This window comes from Vipera berus, assembly GCF_964194415.1.
Source record: "Vipera berus genome assembly, chromosome: 8".
Classification (NCBI taxonomy): Eukaryota; Metazoa; Chordata; class Lepidosauria; order Squamata; family Viperidae; genus Vipera; species Vipera berus.
The window spans coordinates 11,524,765-11,548,731 of record NC_138211.1 but is presented as its reverse complement, the minus strand read 5'-3'; the positions used below and the strand labels follow the sequence as shown (position 1 = coordinate 11,548,731).

Genomic DNA, 23,967 nt, shown 5'->3' with positions numbered 1-23,967 from the left:
ACTCCCATCAGCCCCAGATAACAAGGTCTCTGGATACAGTAGAAGTCATTGTCACTGCTTGCTCTAAGACCCCAAGGCTACTGAGACTGGCAGTCACTGCAGTATCCTGCTTATCTCTCACCCTATTCCTTTGTTGTTGTTAGCTGCAAAGTCATGTTCGACCCATCGCGACCCCATGGACAATGTTCCTCCAGGCCTTCCTGTCCTCTACCATCTTCTGGAGTCCATTTAAGCTCACGCCTCCTGCTTCAGTGACTCCATCCAGCCACCTCATTCTCTGTCGTCCCCTTCTTCTCTTGCCCTCAATCTTTCCCAGCATTAGGCTCTTCTCCAGTGAGTCCTTCCTTCTCATTAGGTGGCCAAAGTATTTGAGTTTCAACTTCAGGATCTGGCCTTCTAAAGAGCAGTCAGGGTTGATCTCCTCTAGGACTGACTGGTTTGATCGCCTTGCAGTCCGAGGGACTCGCAGGAGTCTTCTCCAGCACCATAGTTCAAAGGCCTCAATTCTTTGGCGCTCAGCCTTTCTTACGGTCCAACTTTCACTGCCATACATTGCAAGTGGGAAGACCACAGCCTTGACTATACGCACTTTTGTTGGCAGGGTGATGTCCCTATTCCTACCCCTACCTAAAGAGCCATTGCTCCCATTTGTACTTTAATTTGCAACTGTTTGTATTGCTTACAAGCCACTTTGAAAGGATTGCTGCTACCCTGAGAGTTAGGCAAGGCTATCTGCCTTTCCTTTCAAGGGGGAGGACACGATCCTTGTTCCTTTATTTATTTATAAAATGTATTAACCATCCCATCTTGCCTCACAGTAATTCTGGGCGGCTTACAACATTATAATGCACATCTCCCTGCTCTGTGTCACAGTTTTAAATAGCAAGCTCCAGATCAGGAGCTTTGCCTTCTCTATGCTGTGCAGGTAGTGCTTGGCGAAGCCCCTCCACAGGTGCTCGTTGTTGTGCGACACGGATTTATATAACAGGCGCCAAGTTCAGCCTTGCAGTACCAGGGATTGACGGAAAACCAAGTGCCCCAGATGACTAACGCCACTTGATCCCCGACTAAGGCGTGTTTGTCTTTGCAGGGGTGGGCAGGAAACATCCTAGTCCCAGTCTGGAGCCGCTCCTCGCTCTTGGGGTTACTATTATAACTTCCAGGTGTGGGAACTTCTGTTCTGCGCTCTGCACACGCTCAGGGGCAGCTTGCCCGCTCTGCGGCGCGCCGTGCGCGTCTCCCTCGCTCTTTCCCGGCCCCGCCCTTCAGCACCCTGGCCAGCTCCTCTCCTCTGGCTCCGCCCCTCTCCCTCCTCCCTTCCCGCCGATTTCCGGGTCTGTCCCGTTCGCGTGAAGAGAGAAAGGCGGGGGGGGTGGGGGGTGGAGAGGGGGAGTGACGCAGAGCGCTTATATCAGCGCCTGCGCAGTCACGCGGCAGGCAGTCCAGACGGGGCAAGATGGCGGCGATGCGGGTGATGCGGGGAATGGTGAACGGCGCCGTCTCGGAGCTGAGCGGCGGAGGCGCCATGCGGGAGCAGGCGGCCGCCGTCACCCGCGATTACATCTCCCAGCCCCGCCTGAGTGAGTACCGCGGCATGTCAGCGCCGAGGGAGTCTCTCCTTTTAGCCCTCGGTGGAGCTGGAAAAAGACCGGAATGGGGTCACCTCTGCCCGGGATCCCCCCCCCCGGCCGGGCTCGGTTCCTTCTCTCCCGGAGGGGGAAATCTTGTCCATTGGGCAAGAGGAGCGGTCCCACCTCCTGGGTGCAGCAGAACCAACCTTGCTGCCCTCTAGACCAGCGTTTCCCAACCTTAGGAACTTGAAGATGCGTGGACTTCAACTCCCAGAATTCCCCAGCCAGCTATGCTGGCTGGGGAATTCTGGGAGTTGAAGTCCACGCATCTTCAAGTTCCTAAGGTTGGGAAACGCTGCTCTAGACCTATTGGATGGCAAGGTCCATCTCGGCTGGGGATGATGGGCGACTTGGTCCGTGCGTTGTGATGATGCTGGAGAAGAGGAGAGAGAGAGAGGGCGATGCAGAAGCTCTTCTTGAGGGGTGGGGGTGAGGGGCTGGAAAGGTTTTTCCTTTTGCAGATCTCCTGGCCCTGGCATCCAAAAGGAGACTCCTGTCCTTCTGCTCCTCTGCATTTGCTCGGGAGGAGGACGCAAGCCCCGCGTCCAGGACCAGACCTTGCCTGCACAGCCAGCCCAGCTTCTGCCCCCTTTTCCCCCGCTTCTTGCCCGTCATCCTGCAGAAAGAGCCTCCGGGTGACCTTTCAGTGCTGTTTTGAGTGTCTGTTCCTTGAATGCACCCTAGGTTGGCATCAGACCCAACGGGCTCTCCAGGCTAGGCCCTCCTTGCACACACAAAGAGCACTGCAGGGCCAGTTTTTGCTGGCAGCCTTTCCTTCTAAGTAAGGCCAGTGAAACCCAGTAAACCTCCCTTTGACTCTAGAACTGAATGTCCAAGGATAGGGGAGATTGCGGTCTCCACCATAAAGTAAGTCCCAAGAGAATGACTTGGGGAGTGGCGAGGCCCGAAGGGGTCTATATTGCAATGCCACCCCCCCACCCCACCCCCCACAGAATCGGACACTTCCTTGTGGCACTCCATGCCCATTCTCTTAACAGTTGATACCCTTCAGTAAATGGTTCTGTAGTTTCCTTGGTTTTCATCACATGATTGTATCACTGTTTCTTATCCCCTTCATGTCTTTCTCCCCCATTTTTTTTTTACTATGGACTGCCTTCTTTTTCCTCGGTCAGCTTATTCCTCTGTGCTGATTTGGGCATGAAAAAAACCACTAGAATGCTCTCATTTCCCCCCCCTCCAGAGACCGATGGTCCTTGCCACTCTTACACTATTGCTGCCACTTGAAGAGGATACTCTCCCTGCCTGTTGGTTTTTCCTTCTATATCTCTATAAAATATATTCTATATATATATATATTTTCTATAACAGAACCATCCTGGTTTGCTATTAAAATGAGAAATGAGAGTAAGAGATTGTGAAAGCTTCTGACTAATAGATTCTGGCTAAGCCTCAAGATCATGTGACACACTGCAGGCTTGCGTGAAAGCAGTCAGTGGAAGCAAGATGGCTCTGGCACACAGAGGTTTCGCTCTCACATCCCAGTGTGTGAAACGCTCTAGGGATGAGACACACTTTTAGGTCTTTTATTGTTGCCGGGTGAAATGGAGGAAAGAAAGAAATGAGTCAATTCGGGAAAAGGTTTGGCGTTGTTGCGTGAGAGAGCTGGGTCTTTATTCATTTCAGCCTGGTCTGAAATTGCCCTGGTTGCCTTTAGGGAGAAGAAATCTAGAAGGCTCACTCTTTCAGGTTGTTAAGTTGGCTGGTTATTTTATCAACTTTGGCAACTTGTCACTTAGTTATTATGGTCCTCCTTGAATAAGGTGGTGTGCGCGTTTATGTAGGCGATTAAATCCGATGTAAAGTGAAATAGTCTCAGTTGTTCACTGGGAAATTAAGCTTGGCTACTACTATTCAGATCGGGACAGACATGTTCCTGATGCTGATTTTCTTGCTGCAAATCAAAGGCAGCATGACAGCAAATAAAAGTTTTGCAATTGTGGAAGTCCCAGAATGGAGATATCCTGTATTATAGCAGTGAAAAATAACTTCATGGATCCCGTACAGACACAAGAGTGGGATGAGCAGATAAATTCAAATAGCAGAGAAATGTTTTTTTAGAAGCACATCTCGTTTGCTTTATGAAAATACCTTTATATAGGTAATTTCCAGGCAAGGATAAATAAATCTAATTAGGTAGATGAAAGGCAAGGCTTCTCTTTTTCTTAGTAGTATCTGTTTTCTCCCTTTGAGCTTCCAGAGAAGACGTTGCTGAGGAATATTTGCATTAGAAATATTTCCTTAGCTGAATAGATGCCTGTGTATCCTCCCATCCTATCTTTTCAGCACCCCCATAGCCCTGCCAGAATCTGTACCAGTAACAGTTTATGCCCCTGTGCTCAGGGTTGTATCTTGGGTTCTCCACCAGGCCACATGTCCCTCCTGGGTTGTTTGTTTAATCCCACCTTTATTTTTTTTATATAAATAACAAATGTATCTAATATTCCTTCCCACACCTATTTTAATTTTTCTAAGAAGATGAATCTTTCTGGTCTTCAAGCAGATCGCAAACACATAGATGCTGTGCTGCAAAGCCACACATTTTAGCCCCCAGAATTATTATTTGCTTCCAAAGTGCATTCCAAGTATTGTTAGATTTTCAGCCCTGTGCTTCAGTTGCAAGACTGCCACGTGGGAAGGAAGGAAGAGTTAAGCTAAGGTAGTGGAGAACAGTTTAAGACAGGGGTCCTCAACCCCCAGTCCGCAGCCCACTACCAGACCATAGCCCATTTGGAACCGGGCCACATAAGCAGCAGGCGAGTACGCAGGCGCAGACAGCTCCACTTGCGCGAGTTGTGGGTGTGCACACTTACAAAGCTCTATTTATTCGAGCGGCAGGCACCTGTGCCTGCCACTCACACAAATGGAGCTGTGCACACGCGCTCCCTCCCCCGCTTGCATGGAATCATCCCCTCTCCCACCCCGTGCCCACCAGTCCGTAAAGCAGGAAAGATTGGGGACCGCTGTTTTAAGAGACTTTGAGAGGGCAGCATTAACTAACCTCAAGACTTTGCTTTCTAGGGAATACATGATTTGTGGCTATCCTCCCTCACATTTCTTACATTTGTTTGTAAGAATATGTAAGACCTTCCTGTGGCAGAAAAATGCCAGGCCCTCGAGATTTAAAATGCACCTGTCAGCCAAAAAAAATGCAACCTTTGGCCAATCCTTGTGTGCCACCCAGCATCAAGACATCTTTAGTTAAGGGCTACGCTTTTAGATATGGTTTTTCATCTTCAGCAGAATGAGAAAAAGAGATATCCCTGGACAGAGTGAGGAGAGACATGGAGATGTTGAGTGTGGACGAAATTCATTCAAACAGGAGGTAATCCACTTCTTTTCTCAGATAGTACTGCAGACTAAGATATAACTGAAAAACTTAAGCCTGGAGTAGGATACTTGAGGCTCATCTGACATGCCCGTAACTCCCTTGGCTGAAAGAACATCAGTATATTTGCCAGCAGTGTTGGCCAACTTTAGAAGCATTAGTTGACATGGATTCTGGCTTGGTCTTCTGTGACTGGTTACTGCTTTCTTAGAAGTGCAGGGTCCTTATTATAGACAGAAGACCAAATATTTGAACTTTTGTATGGGCAAACACACAGGAAGGAAATGAGATTAGTTGGAGAGTGACAGGAAATTAGCCCTTCTCCCCCAAAATGTGGGAAAAGAAAAGAAAACGTTGAGTTAACCATAAGATTTATACTGTACCAAACTGGACTGGAAAGCCACATTTTAACTAAACTTGGAACTCTTGTTTGGGGAAGTTAGGGGGAAAATTGGGTGTTCACGGACACAATTCTTTGAACATTTTTTTCTGCAGTTTCAAGGGAAGATGTTATCTAGGATAATATATGTAAGACCGTGTTTATGTTATAAATATTGTCTGAAAAATAGCAGTAATTTTACTGTTAACAAAGTTAATAAATCAAAACAAGCCTGCTTTTGAACAGCATCCTACTGTAGATGTTATCTTTTGAGGGACGTCTGAGGAACTGGGATTTGCACTTTGGTAAGATTTTAGCAGAAATATTTTGCAGTTGTGCAATAGCTGTTAAGGACATAGCTCAACGCCCAAATGTGGTAGACAAAGGAGGAAAAAATCTTGTTGATTGGTCTCCAGTTGTGATGAAACACACATACTTTGTAGATATCTGTTCTACCACACACATCCTTTGAGCCACAGAAGAACAGGTAGAATGTTAAAATATTTAAGGTTAGGGTTAAAAAAAACCCCTGGATCAATTGTTTTAAAAGATGTACACTTTAATACTGTTTTGATTTAAAACTCAAGCATTACCAACATAATTGATGACATTGTAAAAATGTCTTTACTATACACCAAAAGCTTTGTAACATCTCCACCAGCCACATAAGCATTACTGTGTTGACACAACGCAGGTAACATACTGTCCTGTTTACTATAAATAGTCTCATATAGCTGTTCTTCCAGTTCAGTTTGAGACATCCTCATGGTAATCCCTAGCACAAATAAACGAGGATAAATTTTACTTACGTATGTAAAATGTTTTAATGCTAGATGCAAACTGTACCATTAAAATTATGACTGGGTTCACACATTATATTAAGCCAACCATCAAATACACCATATTGTGTGAAGCCTATCAAAATGGTGCTATGCTGTACTTGACCTTCTGAGACATTTTGGATAAATAAGAATCTGGGTTTACCTTTCCTGACACCAGACATGAATACAAGTAGTCATTGACTTAAGATCACGTGAGACATTTGCTAAGTGAGTTTTGCCCCTTTTTGCAATCTTTCTTGTCATGGTTGTTAAGGGAATCACTGCAGCTGTTAAGTTAGTAACGTGGTTGTTAAGTGAATCCATTTTCCCCATTGACTTCACTTGTCAGGAGGTCACAAAAAGGGATCACGTGACCCCAGGACACTGCAACTTGTCATAAATATGAGTCAGCGTCTGAATTTTGATCACGTGACCCTGGGCATGTTGCAACGGTCATAAGTGTGAAAAGTGGTCATAAGTCACTTTTTTCAGTGCTGTTGTAACTTCAAATGATCACTACCATTTGAAGCTATTGTAAGTCGAGGACTACCTGGTGAGAATTTTTGGCCAAAATGTCTGGAAGCCACCTTGGTTTAAATTATCACAGAGACAAACTGGGGTCCTTCATCCAGTTTGCAAATAGCAATGACAACAGGAGCAGCAACTCAAGCAGACTTCTAACATAGCTAGTAAATCTGTGAAAACCACTGAGAAATGGCTGATCTCTTGTCTACGAGTCTTTCATCGGATGTGAGTCTTGTTGGATTCCCCAAAGATTTGTGCTTAGATGTGACCTTGACAGGACAATCCCTTTGGCATATTTACTTGGAAATAAGTTATCGCCCCTGTCTAATGAGATTTATTTCCAGATAATTGTGGATTGGATGCAGCTTCTTACTCAGTTCTTCTGTTCTAGAAATAATCTGGTTTGTTCAGCCTTTCCTTATTTTTCGGGAACAGTGATTAATAATTACTCTTTCGCCTTGTGAGTCTGATAAAGCCCTTTGAAGTGCTTCTCTTTTTACAGTCATGTGGGATTAAATTGAAGCTTTTGCTGGGAAGGATAAAGATGAAGGACCCTTGTAGCTTTGGGCACGCTCTTTTTTGCTTCCTCTCCCATCATCCTTTACTCATACAGTGTCTCAAACTTCATCTCTGAACAGATTATTATAAAATTAATTCCTGCATACCTTTTGGCTGCATCTGTGAGCCCAGAATAGATGAACTTCTTTGCATATCACAGAGGTAGTTGAATTCCTTATAGCCACCTTGAAAATGGGAACAGGCCACACTGCTTCCCCGAGGTTTATTTACAAAGTGAGCGGATATGTTATTAAGTTAAAGTGTATGGGTGGTGGAGGTAATGCTTAAGAGTTAGCACGATGAATGGATCCAGGTTCTTGAGGCACTATAAGCAAACCATGGCTTGGGCTTGCAGTGAAATCATCCGTTTTCATTTTGAAACCCTGATTTAAGGTATAGCATGTTACATAGACTTGTTTGATAAATCTTGGTTTACTGTGATACAAGAACCAGGTCATAATATTTCTGAGCAGACAAATATAAGAGGACTACTTCATGCTATATACGTTGTGGTAACCTAACCTGCAAGTAATTAGGCCATGCACATTCTCACCTTCAGAAGCTTCTCATAGACAAGCTAAAGTAGAAAGCATTCTTAAAACCCAGTTCCCTTGTCTAGTCAACAAGAAGGGAAGCTAAGGGTTGTCAATGAAACTTGGTGCTTGATTTTTAGTTTCCAAGTGTTTTTCTTTAAAAGGCAAATGAGAGAGATGCTCTGGAATTATGAACTCCTGAGATTCCAGGATTTTATGGGCATGCCTCCATTTTTTAAAAAAAAAAAATCCTTTAATCCATTCAAGAAAAGCCGGTATAGCACTTTGGCTCAGGAATTCTGGGAGTTGAAGTCCACGAGTCATAAAAGAGCCAAGGTTGCCTACCCCTGCTTTATAGGGTACAAATGGATTGCTTACTGCAAAGCGTAAAGAACTAAATGCCCAATAAAATAACTCTCTTATTACAGGAGGGATATAAGTGTGGAAAACATTTTTGGCAGAAGGATTGAGCCAGGGGAGGGGTACAGGGATCGGATTCACATCTGATGTTAAATCATGGCTTCCTTAATATTTTTTTATTAATTTCATTGTGTTTTCCTTGCTAAGAAGCTGCTCGAACTCATTTGAGAGTTTATTTACTTGACTTCACAGACTCCTAAAAGGATCTTTGGAACTCCTTAGGCTTCCCAGACCACACTTTGAGAATTACGGGTTTAAATCAATGTGCGAAACCAAATTTGTGTTTACGTGGGATTATTCTCCTTTTCTCTGCTCTTTCTTTGTAGGAAGAGCTAGTGGTCTATTCACATTTTCTTAGGAAGTATAAAATGAATGCATTGGTTCAGGCCAGTTGATCCTTGCCATTGTTCAGATCATGAATAAGCAAAATGGAACAGTAACGCATGCTCCAGACATGTGTGGGCCCAATTGAGTATATTTCAGATCTCCTTAACCCAGAGTAAGACACTCTGGGATGTCAAGTGTCTGCCTCTGATTGCTTTCCCATTGCCAAACAGGTGCAGGTAACTGGCGCCAAGGCAAATGGGTATGATGTTTCCCAGCTATTCATTGAAATAAATTCTGGCACAGAGCCTTAGCGTGCTCTGAGAAGATTGCAGCTTGTGACTTACTTCCTTGTGCCAACATTTTTGTTCTAAAGATTAAGGATCTGCAGCTTTTAAACTTGGAGTGATTTTTTTCCCCATCATTGTAGCAAAATGTGAAACAAAGAAGGCTTTTATTGAACTGCCATAATGGGATACATGATTTTATAAAAATCATGTTATCTGGGCTAGTATTAATATGGTACTGCAGCTGTAGCCTTCTTCATGAAAGTGGTGTCCTTAAAATCTGGGAATGGTGGTTCCTGTGTTTTGGATCATGGTGTTTGGGTGTTTCCCCCCCCCCCCGTTTTTCTGTAGTTTAAATGAAAGCTGCTATATATATATACTGTAATTCCTTATAATCAAGACTAGTGCCTGAAAATGTAATTTAGGTATCTCCAGTCTTGACAGACAAGTCTTGACCCTTTGAACTAGTTGTCAGCTTTAGAGTTGCATCGCAGGTTGATAGTCTGTTTACTTGATTTTACATTTTTAGAGGCTGGAGGCAAAAAAGCAGCGACATTAAAAAATCTCTTTAGGGGACTTTAGCTATCTCACAATAATTGGCACTCCATATGTAGCATATGACTCAGCTAGCTGAAATCTCTTCTCCAGAGATGATCTATCAAGCATAGCGTAAGAATGTGTTTGATGTGGGTACATATCCTGCACTACTATTTAGTAAATTTGTGTAAGTTTTCACTATGAGTGCATTAGATTGTTTAAATGTCTTCATTTTGGCTTTTCAGCATATAAAACGGTATCTGGAGTTAATGGGCCGCTCGTAATCTTGGATCAAGTGAAGGTAAATTGGAGATTTAACACTTGGTTTGAGCTGCAGTTTCCTGTGTTAATATAGTTAAGCGTTAATGTATTTGTAAATGTATTTTGCAATTATCTGTTTCAGTACTAGCTTGGTTGATATCGTAATGAAAACTACATTCAAACTGATATACGGACTCTTTAGACATAGCACCCTTTTGGATATGGAAAGCATGTCTCAACACGTTCAAGGCAGCTATGCAAATCTCATCCCATCCTTTGCAGTCAAATGACATTTGTAGACAAGTAACTGATGGTTTTGTTTACAGAAGCCTTTGAACATTCTCATCAAATACAAAAGCATTATCAATCTGTAACCTCTGGCTGGGGTTTCCAATTTCACTGTGGAATTTCAAATATGAAAAAGTTAGACCAGCCTTTCTATTTCTTCCATCTGAGGTTGGACTAGCAACAGCACCCCAGGCCATATCTTTTTGTTGTTGTTGTTGTTTTAAATCCATCACATTTAAGAACATCAGTATGGGGAAGCTACTGAATAGATGCCAGCTTTTTTTCTGGGGTGAGAAAGCTAGATAATTTTATCCCTTATTCAAACAAAAAAAAATGCCACAGTAAATTTTCACTGATAGGTGGCTGTCAAGCCATTGCTATGGCTATCACAACTTCAGACTGAGGGCTTGTAAAAAAATGGTATTAGGGAGGGGAAAAAAATCACTGGTCTATAATTATGTCCAACAATTCAGTGTTGCCCTAAGTTTTTTTTTTCAGGTTGTAATTTAACCTTTAAAGTTGAAGAAATGTGCTTGATCACCCTTGATGTTCTATGCGTTAATTTTGTGCCTCTCCTGCTCTTTAACAAAAATATCTTGGCCTGGTTGACTGTCATTATGGTCATTTAGTTTCCCAGGTATGCAGAGATTGTGCATTTGACACTGCCTGATGGAACAAAAAGAAGTGGACAAATCCTCGAAGTCAGTGGATCCAAAGCTGTAGTTCAGGTAAATTGCTTCCCGGTCATTTTTGTTCCAATTTTTGCAACCAAAAATAAGCCATCTGAAGTAATAGCTACATACTTTTACAGGTAGTCCTCGAGTTATGGTCACAATTGAGCCCAAAACTTATGTTGTTGAGTGAAACATTTGTTAAGTGAGTTTGCTCCAGTTTACGACTTTTCTTACTGCAGTTAAGTGAATCCCTACAATTGTTAAGTTAGTAACACAGTTGTTAAGTGAATCTGGCTTCCCCCATTGACTTTGCTTGTCAGAAGGTCACAAAAGGGGGAATCACGTGACCCCAGGAGACTGTGACCATCATAAATGGGAACCAGTTGCCAAGCATCTGAATTTTGATCATGTGACCCCCCGGTGATGCTGCAACAATCGTAAGTGTGAAAAACTGAGCTAAGTCACTTTTTTCAGTGCCGTGGTAACTTTGAACAGTCAGTAAATGAACTGTCGCAAGTCAAGGACTGCCTGTATTCTTACCTGCTATTCTAGGGTTCAACGTCTTTATAAATTAAATTAAATTACGTAAGATTTTACAATGGGCTTGTTAATATTTCAGAAACCATGTGTGCCTCCAGGCTTCCTATGAAAGAAGTACATTCAGTTTCTGCTCTCACTTCCAGGAAAGCTTAACATAACTTTCTTTCCAGTTGGGCTAGGAATTAGTTTCCCATCGAAACAGTCTTGGGACAATAAAGCTATTTTTGAGCTGTTGTAGCCGGAGCCTCGAATAAAGAACGAGCGTCACTGCCTTGATTCTGTTTCATTGTTGGCTAGGAAGCCGTTTGATGATAATGGACAGTGCTATTGTTGAAATAAAAACATGAACTAAAATATTTGCCCTTTTCTAGGTGTTTGAAGGAACTTCGGGAATCGATGCTAAGAGAACATCTTGTGAATTCACCGGGGATATCCTTCGAACCCCGGTGTCCGAAGATATGCTTGGTAGTACCAGAATTTTGTTTATTGGATGGAAAACTTTATACGTGATTTATCCTGGTATCTATTTTGTATGCAGGATTTGTGGTAATAATGCATCTCTCCCTCTCCTTCCCTTTTGTTCTGACCTTTGTAGGACGTGTGTTTAATGGCTCAGGAAAACCTATCGACCGAGGTCCTGTAGTCTTGGCTGAAGAGTACCTTGATATTATGGGTATGTTTAAAATGTTTACTATGACCTTAATATAAATGGCTCGCAGGAAATGGGTTTGCATCTCTGTGTAGGAAAGTAGTAGGCTAGCATAATAAAGAACCAGCTCAGGGAAGCAGAGCTGTATGAACGTTCAGTTGCGTATATGAAGTCAAGTGAAATATGATCAAAAGTAATCATATTTTCTAATCAAATTGATGCAATCCCATCCCATCACTTGGGAGCTGGCAATGGATTTGAAGATTCGGTGAATGAAGTGATCAATTTGAAGACTGATTTGAAGATTCAGTGACTATCTGTGCATGCACCCTTGCACTTTTCCTCCAGCCAAATGTTCAAATCAGTTCAAAAAAATTGGCATGTGGAATCCAAATCGTATCGCAAATTAAAATCAGATCTTGGCTCACGTGCACATCCCTGCACAAGCTAGAAAATCAACAGACTTCTTGCCCTGTCTTTTCAAAGGATACCCTAACCCAGGGGTACGCAATCTCGGCTCTTTTATGACTCATGGACTTCAACTCCCAGAATTCCTGAGTCAGCATAGCTGGCCAAGCTGACTCAGGAATTCTGGGAGTTGAAGTCCATGAGTCATAAAAGAGCCGAGGTTGCCTACCCCTGCCCTAACCCAATGATAGCAAGATCCAGTTTCAAGGCCTTGAAACTTTTAACCTGCTTTAAGGGATAATGAGAACTGGACATTTCTTGGGTGAGGTCTTCAAGAAACCAGAATTGGATCATCACTGTTTAGTCATTTAATTAATAAAAATGAAGTGTGGCCTCAAGCTTTGAAAGTACCACCCTCTTTAGAGGCTGTTAGTTAAGAAGGAGCTGATTTTAGTAACTCACAAAAGACCTTGCTGGGTATAGTTGCTTAAGAAATATCCACTTCCTTAGACAAATTGCTTGAACTGTAACATGGGTATGTTGGATTTTAATATTCTTTGTGGGACATTCTGGTCTTGGAAAATGCAGACAAAAACGGATTGTTTTTTTCCCTTAAAATGAAATAGGCCAGCCTATCAATCCTCAGTGTCGAATCTACCCAGAAGAAATGATCCAGACTGGCATTTCTGCTATCGATGGGATGAACAGTATTGCCAGAGGCCAGAAGATCCCCATTTTCTCTGCTGCTGGGTTGCCCCATAACGAGGTAGGGGTTTGAATAGCACTTTATGGAGCAGTCCGCTTGCTCGCTCCCTCCACTCGGAGAGGACCATGTGGTCGAATTCCTGGACAGATCCGAAAGAAGGAAGAAGAAAAAAACTGGAGGCCACTCTTTAGCAACTCCTTCATGGAGCTGAAGAATAAAAACAAGCTTAAAAATGAAACGGTTTTAATAAATCCAGACATTAAGCTAAAATCAAAACATTAAGCTAAAATCACACTGAAAAGCTAAGCCAAAAGACGCAGGAAATCCAAGGATACCTTCTTGGAGATGTGGAGAGGCAATTCAAGTAAATGCTATCCCTCTTCACAGAAGGTGGTCCACAAATGGAAGCATCCTTCTACAGCCACCTCATCTCCCTTTGCAGAAATTCTCGAAGGAGATGCGATGAAGACTGTGGTCTCCAGAGATGTGTCTTTCTCTGTTCTTCAAGCATCTCTCAGTCTAATAATCTTTTGATGGAGTGGGTTGCTTTATAATCCTTTTTTTAATTACTCATAGATTGGATAGATAGATTACTTATATGCCTACATACCTGAATTATTACTCTTCATTCTCTATTAAGTGTAATCAAACCAAATATAAACGGTCCTTGACTTAGAACCAGCTGCTTAATAACTATTCAAAGTTATGATGGCCAGAGTCCCCAGCGGTCATGTGATCATATTTATGGCTGTTTGAGGGTCCTGCAGTCACGTGACAACAATTAATATGTTTTTTTTTCCCAGAAACCCATTTTTTACTTTTGGTTTCTGGCAAAAGGTACCCATTGCAGGCAGTGGGCTTTCTTAACAACCATGGTGTTCACTTAATGACAAAAAGTTGTTACAAAAACAGGTTGGCCATATGATGACCTCCTTAACCGGCATGACTTACAACCATCATTACGTATTGGGCACAAAGAATCAGGACCACATTTTAAGTTGTAGTTAAGCCGAATTAGTGCTCATGCCCATACCCAAGAATCTAATAAACTAATGGTCAAAGCTGGCTGAGGAATTCTGAGAGTTGAAGTCCACAAGTCTTAAAGTCGTCAAGGTTGAGGACCCCTGCTTTATTACACTGAAGTCGTGTGCTTCCATTTTTTTTACACCAGATAGCAGCTCAGATCTGTCGCCAGGCAGGCTTGGTGAAGAAATCCAAAGATGTGGTGGACTACAGCGCTGAGAACTTCGCCATTGTATTTGCTGCGATGGGAGTAAGTAATTAAATGCATGCAAAACAATTTTCTCCTTCGTTGCCAAGAACAATTGGCACCTCCTTGGGAGAGCAAATTGTCCCTGTTACTCTGAGACATCTGACAATTTTGGGCAGCATTTTTTTTTTGTTTTGGCTAAAAAAATAATCAGGGTGGAAAGGTCAAAACTTAAGAGAAGTAATTGTGTTTGAATTGGTTGACTTTATCTCCTTGCCTTCCTCTAGGTGAACATGGAAACAGCCCGATTTTTCAAATCCGACTTTGAAGAAAACGGGTCAATGGACAATGTGTGCCTGTTCTTGAATTTGGCTAATGATCCGACGTAAGTGGGCTGGAATCTTCATTCTTGGCTTTCATCTTGAATATTAATTGTATTACCTGGAATTGGGGGCTTTGATGTTCATTGATGTCCCTTTCATGGAACATCTTAGCTTCTATTGGTGACTGAAGGAGGGATGAAGCTCTTGGGGCACCGGATGAACATTGTCTTCTCATTTGGTTCAGACACTTCCAAAGGTGGTTTTTCAAAAGGCAACTGGATTTGGTTTTCCGTGAAGAAGGTTTCACTTCTCATCCAAGAAGCTCCGTTCTTCAGAGAAGCCCCAGAGAAGTTTTGAGAAGCGAAACATCTTCAAGGAAAAACGAAGTCCAGTTGCCTTTTGAAAAACCACCTTTGGCTCAGCCATGACTTGGATGACTAAGAATCTCCATAGACATTCTTCTTTAAGGAGACCATGGCGGAATATGCATTCTCGGTCTCCCAGGGTTAAGGCTTAATTACTCCAGAGGATCTCGAATCTCATTTCAAGGTTTGTCTTCTAAACTGCCACTTTTTTTTTTAGAAGCAATCCTTCACTTTGGCATAATTGATTTAATGGAGCTCATTATTTTTTCCAGCATTGAACGGATAATCACTCCTCGTCTTGCGCTGACCACAGCAGAGTTCTTGGCTTATCAGTGTGAGAAGCACGTGCTGGTCATTCTGACAGATATGAGCTCCTACGCAGAAGCTCTGAGAGAGGTACATATTTAGTCTGTTGATCAGACAACTGCTGAACTGCCCAGCCAAATATTTCCTCCAGCTTCAATTTTCTAACTTGTAAGGCACAAAATTAGAACAATTTACCAGTGGAAGAACCTGCCTCCAGAAGTGGTGAATGCTCCAGCACTGGAAGTATTTTAAGAAGAGACTGGACAGCCATTTGCCTGAAATGGTATAGGGTTTTCTGCCTGAGCAGGGGGTTGGACTAGAAGACCTCCAAGGTCCCTTCCAACTCTGATATTCTATTCTATTCTAAATTAACTAAGAATCTGAAGGTTGTGTGTTTTTTGAGAAGAAGAATGACTGCAGAATAGTCTGGCGTTGTTGTCTCATAGATAGCACGAATGAATTCAAAAGGGCATGAATGTGTGGTGTTCAAATCCTCAGAGGATATGAAAACCCTTTGCATGCCCATCAGCTAGACGCTGTGGGTTCAAGACACTGTTTCTTTATGTTAAGGAGGTGGCCACAATCTTCCAATTTCACAGAAAGACCCAAGGGGTGAAAACTGGTGGTCCTCTGGACAGCAGAGACAAAGGCTAAATCAGAAAAGGGTAGTCTTGTGGGCAGAAGTTTGAAGACCCCTTTTTTATTTTCCTTGCTTCTGCTGGTTATTCCAACCCGTTTGCCTTCATTTTCCCAAAGGTCTCAGCCGCCAGAGAAGAAGTCCCAGGCCGGCGGGGTTTTCCTGGCTACATGTACACAGATTTGGCCACAATCTACGAACGAGCTGGACGAGTAGAAGGCAGGAGCGGGTCCATTACACAGATTCCCATTCTGACTATGCCCAATGATGGTAAGTGTTCTTGCAGGCTCGTTTTTTACTCCTGGAACTTGTCTCAGCCACTGCATCTGATGCTACGTACTTCACCCCTGCAGCGCAGGCTAAGATTAAATGCATTGAGTCTAATGGGCAAACCTTTCACAACTATTCAGACACTGCTGCCATTAGCATCTGGGCAGCTGTGTTTTGTAACTCCAGAATTTCTCGCACAGCCCCCCTAGGCAAGCGAAGGGTTTTTCTCCAGCATCTGGTGGCTCTTCCTTCTCCCAGCAGTCTCTTTCATTAACCAGGCCTTCGTACTTGGATCGCCTTTTCAGTTCCTTCTGCTGAGGCAGGTGTGTCACCATGGGTGGATGTATAGTTTAGTGCAGGGCTTTTCAACCAGTGGTACGGGTACCACCTGTGGTACATTGGCACCTGGCAGGTGGTACGCGACCATCCTAGAAAAGTGGTAGCGGGGGAGGGGAATGAGCTGAACCGGTGGCAGCACCGCACAAGGCTGAGTGAGAGACGGCTGGAGCTGCAGGGTTGTCAGGGCTCAGCGGAAGCGCCAGGATCAGCGCCAGGCTCCAGCTGGAGTTCAGCGCTGATCCTGGCGCTTGTGAGCCCAGAAGAAGCACCAATTAGCTGGAATGTTGCAGCATCTCCAGGGTCTTGTGATTTACATTCAGATGCTTGGCAACCGATTTGTATTTATGATGGTCACAGTGTCCCAGGGTCATGTGAAGTGACCAAAACCTGCTGCAACCACCCAGCAGAGGGGGGGGAAATAAAAACCAAACACACCCCCACCCTCACTGCCAATCCTCAACAGAAATGCTCACAACGATGAAAACCTTGGACAGGAGGAAGAGCACCACTGGGCGGGGCAGGCAAGTGTCTTGTGGCTTGGGGGGCACTTTTTTCAGTGCCATTGTAACTTTGAACAGTCACTAAGCAAACTGTTTTAAGTTGAGGACTACCTGTACTTCATCACTTTTTTCCTTTTTTTTCCCCGTTCATCAAGTTTTTGACACCTTGCTAGGCCACTGGTGGTACTCAGATGTTGCCATATCCTAAAAGTGGTACAATGGGTGAAAAGGTTGAAAAGCCCTGGTTTAGTGTCCCACCATAAATCGTAACGGCTGGGTTCGTACAATACAGTTAGGCATAAATCCTACCAGCCATCTTGAGGTTTAACAAGTTGTCTGTGGAACAGATCAGCAGTTGGTTTGCACAGAAACTGGAAAGCTTTAATGCAACTTCTCTCGCAGACATAACACATCCTATTCCTGATTTGACGGGATATATTACCGAAGGCCAAATCTACGTAGACAGACAGCTGCACAACCGACAGGTTCGTAGTTTTACGTTGTAAAATATTACTTTGTGCCTGTTATACGTGAAGTCACTGGTTTGGTTGTCCAGGAAGGAATTGTCGAAGAGTCGGTCTGTTTGCCACCTCTTCGTTCCGCCATGACTCCTGGCTCCACTTTTCACAGAGCCTTCTTCAGACTACCATTTCTTACAATTCCAGTTTTTCAGAGCTGTCACTAAAGACCTGGTTTTTCTTCCAGATTTACCCACCCATCAATGTACTTCCCTCTTTGTCTCGATTGATGAAATCTGCTATTGGTGAAGGAATGACCAGAAAAGATCATGCTGATGTATCAAACCAGCTGGTAAGTGGAATTACTAAAACAGGTCTGTAGTTCCTCCCTCTTCTTGCGTTAAAAAGCTTCTCTTTCCTTTTTCTCTTATTCCTTTATTAGATTCGTATTTTTTTAACGGGTGGAAAAAATATTTAATAAAAATAATCTTAAAAACCCAAAATTGTCAATTTTTTCACGAGAGGTAGGCTCCCAATAAATCCCAAGTATGTCTAATTGCCTTTCACGCCAGGAATGATCTCAAAATTCCTGTGAAGCTCGTATTGCTTGAAATGTGAAGACATGTTTCTTAATAAACTTCACAGTTCTTAAATTTAGTTTTTTTGCTTTGTTTTGTTTGTCTAGTATGCCTGCTATGCCATTGGGAAGGATGTCCAAGCCATGAAGGCCGTAGTAGGAGAAGAAGCACTTACTTCTGACGATCTTCTGTACCTGGAATTTCTGCAGAAGTTTGAGAGGAACTTCATTGCTCAGGGTAGGTGTTGTCCTTCAGATTTATTGATTTATTTATATCCCACCTTTATTATTTTTACAGGTAACCCAAAGCAGCAAGTACATGCGATACTCCTTCCTCCTCCTATTTTCCCCACCACAACAACAACCCTGTGAGGTCTATTGAGCTGAGAAACAGTGATTGGCCCAAAGTCATCCAGTTGGCTTCCATGTCTAAGGTGGAACTAGAACTCACAGTCTCCTGGTGATTGGGCCAAAGTCACCCAGCTGGATTACATGTCCAAGGTGGAACTAGAACTCAGTCTCCTAGTAATTGGGCCAAAGTCACCCAGCCGGCTTCCATGTCTAAGGTGGAACTAGAACTCAGTCTCCTGGTAATTGGGTCAAAATCACCCAGCTGGCTTCCATGTCTAAGGTGGAACTAGGATTCAGTCTCCTGGTAATTGGGCCAAAGTCACTCAGCTGGGTTTCATGCCTAAGGCGAGATTAGAACTCTCAGTCCCCTGATCATTGGCCCCAAACCAGCCCATTAGCTGGTTTTCATGCCTAAGGTGGGACTAGAACTCACCGTCTCCTAGTTTCTAGCCTGGTGCCTTAACCACTAGATTAGGGATCTTCAAGCTTGGCCCTTTTATGACTTGGCTAGCTGAGGAATTCTAGGAGTTGAAGTCCGCAAGTCATAAAAGGGCCAAGTTTGAAGACCTCCTGCACTAGAAGAAAACAGACTCTCAAGATGACTAGAGACGCTGTTGCTGTTTCCTCTGGATCTCAGTGTTTTGACCCTGGTGTCCATTATCATTTCAGGGCCCTATGAAAACCGCACTGTTTACGAAACGCTGGATATTGGATGGCAACTGCTACGTATTTTCCCCAAGGAGATACTGAAGAGAATTCCCCAGAGCACCTTGGCAGAATTTTATCCCCGAGACTCCACCACAAAACATTAGCTTGCACACTTTTGCTCCCCAAAAAATACTGGATTTTTTTTTCCCTCCCCTTGTGTTGGTGTTTACTTGTCAGCCCCTGTAATTAAACCAAGAATAAGTGACATATTTGTGCCAGTGTTCCTGATGTTCGAAGCTGATAAAGAGTTTAAAATATGCTCCTTTTCAAACACTGGTATCTTGAGTGGTTTACATATGCTGGGAGGAAATGGTTTATTTTTAGAATTTTCTTTGCTCTCATGCAAGCAGGTTTTTTTTCTCCCCCCCCCCCCCCTTTATGTGGTCTTGAAGGAAGAAAGTAAACAGAGCTGGCTGCTGTGCCATTTTCGGACTGTTGGAGCATGAGAAAGTGGAGGGAAAATCTAGACCCACCCAAAAAAAGTTGAGAAAAGTTGCATTCCTTGGTCAGGCCATCCTTGTCCACTTGGGAGTTTGGGTCCACTCTTAAGCCCTCCGGCTGACAAATGGGCAAGAGAAAGCCACCCCGCAGTTTACAATGGTTCCTGGTAGCATTACAAGCCCACAAAGCACCATTCGCTTCAGCTACACAGGCTAGGAAATCGCCCAACAGTGATTTTGCAATATTTGCACATCCTGTTGCTTGGCCAGGAAAAGTACAGGATTCCTACCTCTTCTGTGAAAACTTGGCATAGGGACTCCTTTCCAGGTGGTCAGTCCCATTGCCCAGTTGCATCTGCACATGTATGCAGTTGTGGATGTAAATATGAAACAGCAGCAAAACGGGGTTTCCTCCGCCCCGCCCCCCCTTTTTTTCCTAAGCTTCCTTGCAAAGTAATCAAAGCAGAGGACAATGTTGGAGAGGTTGAGGATGCTTGCAGCTAACGAGTTGCTTGTTTGGTACATACAGCATCGGTCTTCAGAATACTCTGAAAAAGGCCCCAAGTTTTCCAAGTGCAGCACACCCTTTTCTGTCTGAACAAAGCTGAGGAGCGTTTGCTTCAAATATGCGTAGATTATGTCCATGTTAGACCAAGGGGTCCTTTTGTTCAATTCCTCATGATCCAGAAAGTAAGAAGTCACGTTGAACATGGCAATGGGCCATTTAAGTTCTGTTATTGAGAAACCCTTGGGAAGGTATTTAGGTTTGAACCCAACCCCAACCTTGGATTTATTTATTTTTTATAAACCATCTTCCAAAGGTGAAGCTCCCTAGCTGTTGTGCACCGTTCTAAACGTTGCTTTGGCGCCAGGCAGTGGTTGGCATTGACAACCCAATGCTTTTGCAGAATGGGCTTGTGTGAATTTCCAAGCCCAGAGGCAAGCATGAGGTACGTTTTCAACTTGATTCTGGTTTCCAGCCTATTCCTGGGGGCCTCTCCCACCACTCCCAATTTCGGTGATCCAGATTGTTAACTGCAGGACAACAACCCAGATCTCAGCTGGGTGTTGCTTGGAGAGGTTGGCGATAGTTCAGGCTGCAAAGACTTGTCGGTTCCAACACGTCACCCTTTCGATCCTCCCACGCTTTGTCCTATGCAGATCTTCTTTGTACTGTTTCGTTCTGTGTGCTCTGTAACTTGGGTGCAGTAGCCTTTATTTTTTTCCCCCTCCCCCTTTACTCTGATGCATTCCATCGAAGTTGTGTCAATTCTATTTTTCTCTGAATCTGAGGAGGGTTGGGAATCACGGGGATGGGGAAATAGCATGGAAATATTTTAATGTAGAAAACTGTGATACCTGAATAAGTTAAAACATGATCAATAAATGTTAAAAGAAAACGGGATTCTGTTTGTACTGGTCATATGGAGGCTTCTTGTTTTCTTTAGGGATGGGCCTTTCAAAAATCGTGAGCCTCTAGGGCTTGACGCTTCTCAAGAACATTAATTTCATACTCCCAAGTTGGGCCCCCGCCATGTAAGTCACGAGCTCACCTTTGTCTCAGTAGATATCCAGGTCTACCAACTTCAGAGCTGTTAGAAGGACATCAGCTGCTCTTGCAAATTTCTGCTTTTCATCTGACATTGTCCATTGATCACGGATTTTCTACGTTCGAGTGGAAAATCCTTTAATCATTGAATGCGGTGAGTCTGTTGTGGCTGATTTAGGATTAGCTTGGCCAGACGTCAGAAATGCAGTTAGTCCTTGACTTAGGACCGTAACTGAGCCCAAAATTTCTGTTGTTAAGCGAGACATTTGTTAAGTGAGCTCTGCCCCATTTTACAACCCTTTCTTGCCAGAGTTGTTAAGTGAATCACTGCACGGTTCTTAAGTGAATCTGGCCTCCCCATTGACTGCTCACCAGAAGGTCGTGAAAGGTGATCACGTGACCCCGGGGACACTGCGACCATCGTAAATAAGAGTCACCGGGTGTCTGAATTTTGATCGCGTGACCGTGGGGATGCCGCAAGAGTCGTTAGTGTGAAAAACGATCATAAATTACTTTTTTCAGTGCTGTTGTAAGTTTGAATGGCCACTAAATGCAACGTTATGAGCCGAAGACCTACCTGTATCAAGCAAAGTGGCAAGGTTGCTCCATCCACCTATGGCCACCTCACCCTGATCTTCCTCGTGTGTGTGTGTATGTGTGTGTGTGTGTGTGTGTGTGTGTGTATTTGCCAGCTGGGCTGCTGGAAGGGGGTGAGGGGTCTTTCTGAGCAATTATGCTAGAGACTGGTGCTTTGCAGCAGGATTCGCTTCTGAAAGAAGAGTCTTCTAAAAAATTAAGTTGGGAGAGAAAAAGAATCTGGTGGGCCCTACGGGAGTCTTTGTGTTATCCAGAGGCCACCAAGTTGTTTAACCTAGTTTACAGACTCCTATGTCAACAGCTCAGCAAAGACGCCAGGTGGCTTGGAACTGTAGCAGGAGACTTCTGCTTCTCCTTTTCTCAGTTCAGCCTTGGATAATTTCCAGAAGAAACTAAGACTCTATTAAGGTTGCGCTACAACTTCTTAACCCCAATTGTGTAGTAGATGTCAGATAAATGGAATTTGAAACGCATAGACCAAGAGTCTCCAACCTTGGCAACTTTTAAGACTTGTGGACTTCAGTTTGAGACTGATGGTCAAGTAGTTATGGAGGTTGAAGAACTGAACGCACAGCTCTTCGATAACCTGAAGAATTGCTACTGTAGTAGCGGCGGCTATTATTTATTTGTTTATTTATAAATTTATTTATTTAAATGGCTATTATTTATTTGTTCACAGATAGTACCAGAAACATAAGTCACACAGGGCTGTCACAAAATCTTTTTACATCTCTGGAGATTCTCAAGTCATCCAGATCATGGTTGTCCCAAAGTTCCTTTTCCAAAAGACAACTGGACTTCCTTGTCGGGTTTTCCTTTGAAAATGTTTTTGCTCTCTCATCCAAGATTTCGCTTCTCAGCCTTTGGGACAATATCTTTTTACAATTACATTGTAAAATTTCATTGTAGAAAGTTTCAATTCCATTAAAGCATTGCTTGTTCCATGCAAAGCATGAAAAACCCTAGTCCAAGGGTAGGCAACCTTGGCTCTTTTATGACTCGTGGACTTCAACTCCCAGAATTCCTGGGAGTTGAAGTCCACGAGTCATAAAAGAGCCAAGGTTGCCTACCCCTGCCCTAGTCAAAACAGGTCATTCTCCGGTGGTGGGATTCAAATAGGGAAACAACCGGTTCTCTATGTCCATTCTGGGCCTGGGCAACAAAAAATTAACTACCGGTTCTGCCAAAGTGGTGCAAACTGGCTGAATCCCACCTCTGCCATTCTCCCATAAGGAGGGCTTGGGGAAACACATAGGGTAACCCCATAATAGACTTATTTTAGGCAGGAAAAAAAAAGTGGTAGGCCACTTTAAAGCCAAACCCGGATCTTCTGCTAACGGCTGCAAGGCAGGCTTTTTAGAAGCCTAGCTGCAGGGGCTCATTCCAAGGTTGGCTATCTTAGAAAACAATAAGTGGTCAGCTGAGACCTCAAACCAATTAGTAAGCAACACATGTTCCCTGATTGGTTTCCCCAATGAGAGAACAGCAAATAAAGATAAAAAGGAAGGATAGAAAAGTTCGGGCGTGGGAGATTTTTTGCAAAGCTCAATTATGCCTAATCAGAGGAACGGCCGGCGAGCTGGAATAAGAGAAGCCTTCTGTTGTTTGAAAGCTAAAGGTTTGTTGGGGCAGTGATGGATAAATGTGGATCATCAGCAACAGAACATTTGTTCTTGAGGAAGATTTTTTTTTATATATCAAGAGGCTGTTGCTGGAGGAGAAGGGAATGTTTTGTGGTGAAATTTAGCCATAGGCTAGAACCCTCTAAGTGAACTGTGGTTTCAGCTATTACTGTTTTGGCTGCGTTGAGGAAATAATGATTTAAAGGATTGAATGGGATATTTCAAGTAGTAAAAGGTAAATCTGCTCCTGCTTTAAGCTCCACAGAGTGTTAGGAGAATAGGAAGCTTCCAGATGAAACTCTCTGGACATTCATGGTTGTCCCAAAGGTGCTTTTTTGTCCAAAAGGCAACTGGATTTTCTTAAGTTTTTTTTTCTTTCAAAATATTTCACTTCTCATCCATTAAATCCTTCCATTCCCCACCGGTCGGAACTGAAGACGCTTCTTGGATAAGAGGCAAAACTTTTTCAAAGAAGAAAAAAAATGAAGTCCAGTTGCTTTTTTTGGGGAGGGGGGGGAAGCACTTTTAGGAATTCCAGGTAAAACTGTTCCCACAGCATGCTCTTCTCTGTTCAAGACCGGTGATGGAGTTTTAGGATCTTCCTCAAACATGAGGCTTTCATCATTTCTTAATTCTAACCAGAGATGCCAGGGACTGAATTTAAATGGAGACCTTTTGTATGCAAAGCGGGTGGGTGTTTTTCCCCTCCTCTCCCATTGAGCTATAATTCATTCTTAAGAGTTTATGGGCTTTAAACTTTTGATAATTAGTTTTTATACACGAACCTCAAGGCTACGAGAATGTTTTACTCAGGACTTCGTCTGCCTG

At 43.4% G+C, this 23,967-nt stretch overlaps 1 protein-coding gene across 1 annotated transcript; it reads left to right on the top strand.

The window, feature by feature from the left end:
* Positions 1-1,441: 1,441 nt before the first annotated feature.
* Positions 1,442-20,792, top strand: ATP6V1B2 (ATPase H+ transporting V1 subunit B2). Its single transcript, XM_081334166.1, has 14 exons — positions 1,442-1,580; positions 9,607-9,662; positions 10,540-10,638; positions 11,496-11,589; positions 11,720-11,797; positions 12,808-12,947; positions 14,059-14,160; positions 14,385-14,482; positions 15,058-15,181; positions 15,848-15,998; positions 17,240-17,322; positions 17,543-17,647; positions 17,981-18,110; positions 18,893-20,792. Exons 1-14 carry the CDS (start codon positions 1,457-1,459, stop codon positions 19,033-19,035), a joined length of 1,527 nt encoding a protein of 508 aa, XP_081190292.1. The 5' UTR covers positions 1,442-1,456; the 3' UTR covers positions 19,036-20,792.
* Positions 20,793-23,967: the final 3,175 nt, after the last annotated feature.

What these genes read in the sequence shown, in the direction of transcription:
- ATP6V1B2 (XM_081334166.1), top strand. Translation starts at nt 1,457, where the DNA reads ATGGCGGCGATGCGGGTGATGCGGGGAATGGTGAACGGCGCCGTCTCG. An exon ending in GATCCAAAGCTGTAGTTCAG is followed by an intron (nt 10,639 to 11,495) that starts GTAAATTGCTTC and finishes GCCCTTTTCTAG; the next exon opens with GTGTTTGAAGGAACTTCGGG. An exon ending in GAGGAACTTCATTGCTCAGG is followed by an intron (nt 18,111 to 18,892) that starts GTAGGTGTTGTC and finishes TTATCATTTCAG; the next exon opens with GGCCCTATGAAAACCGCACT.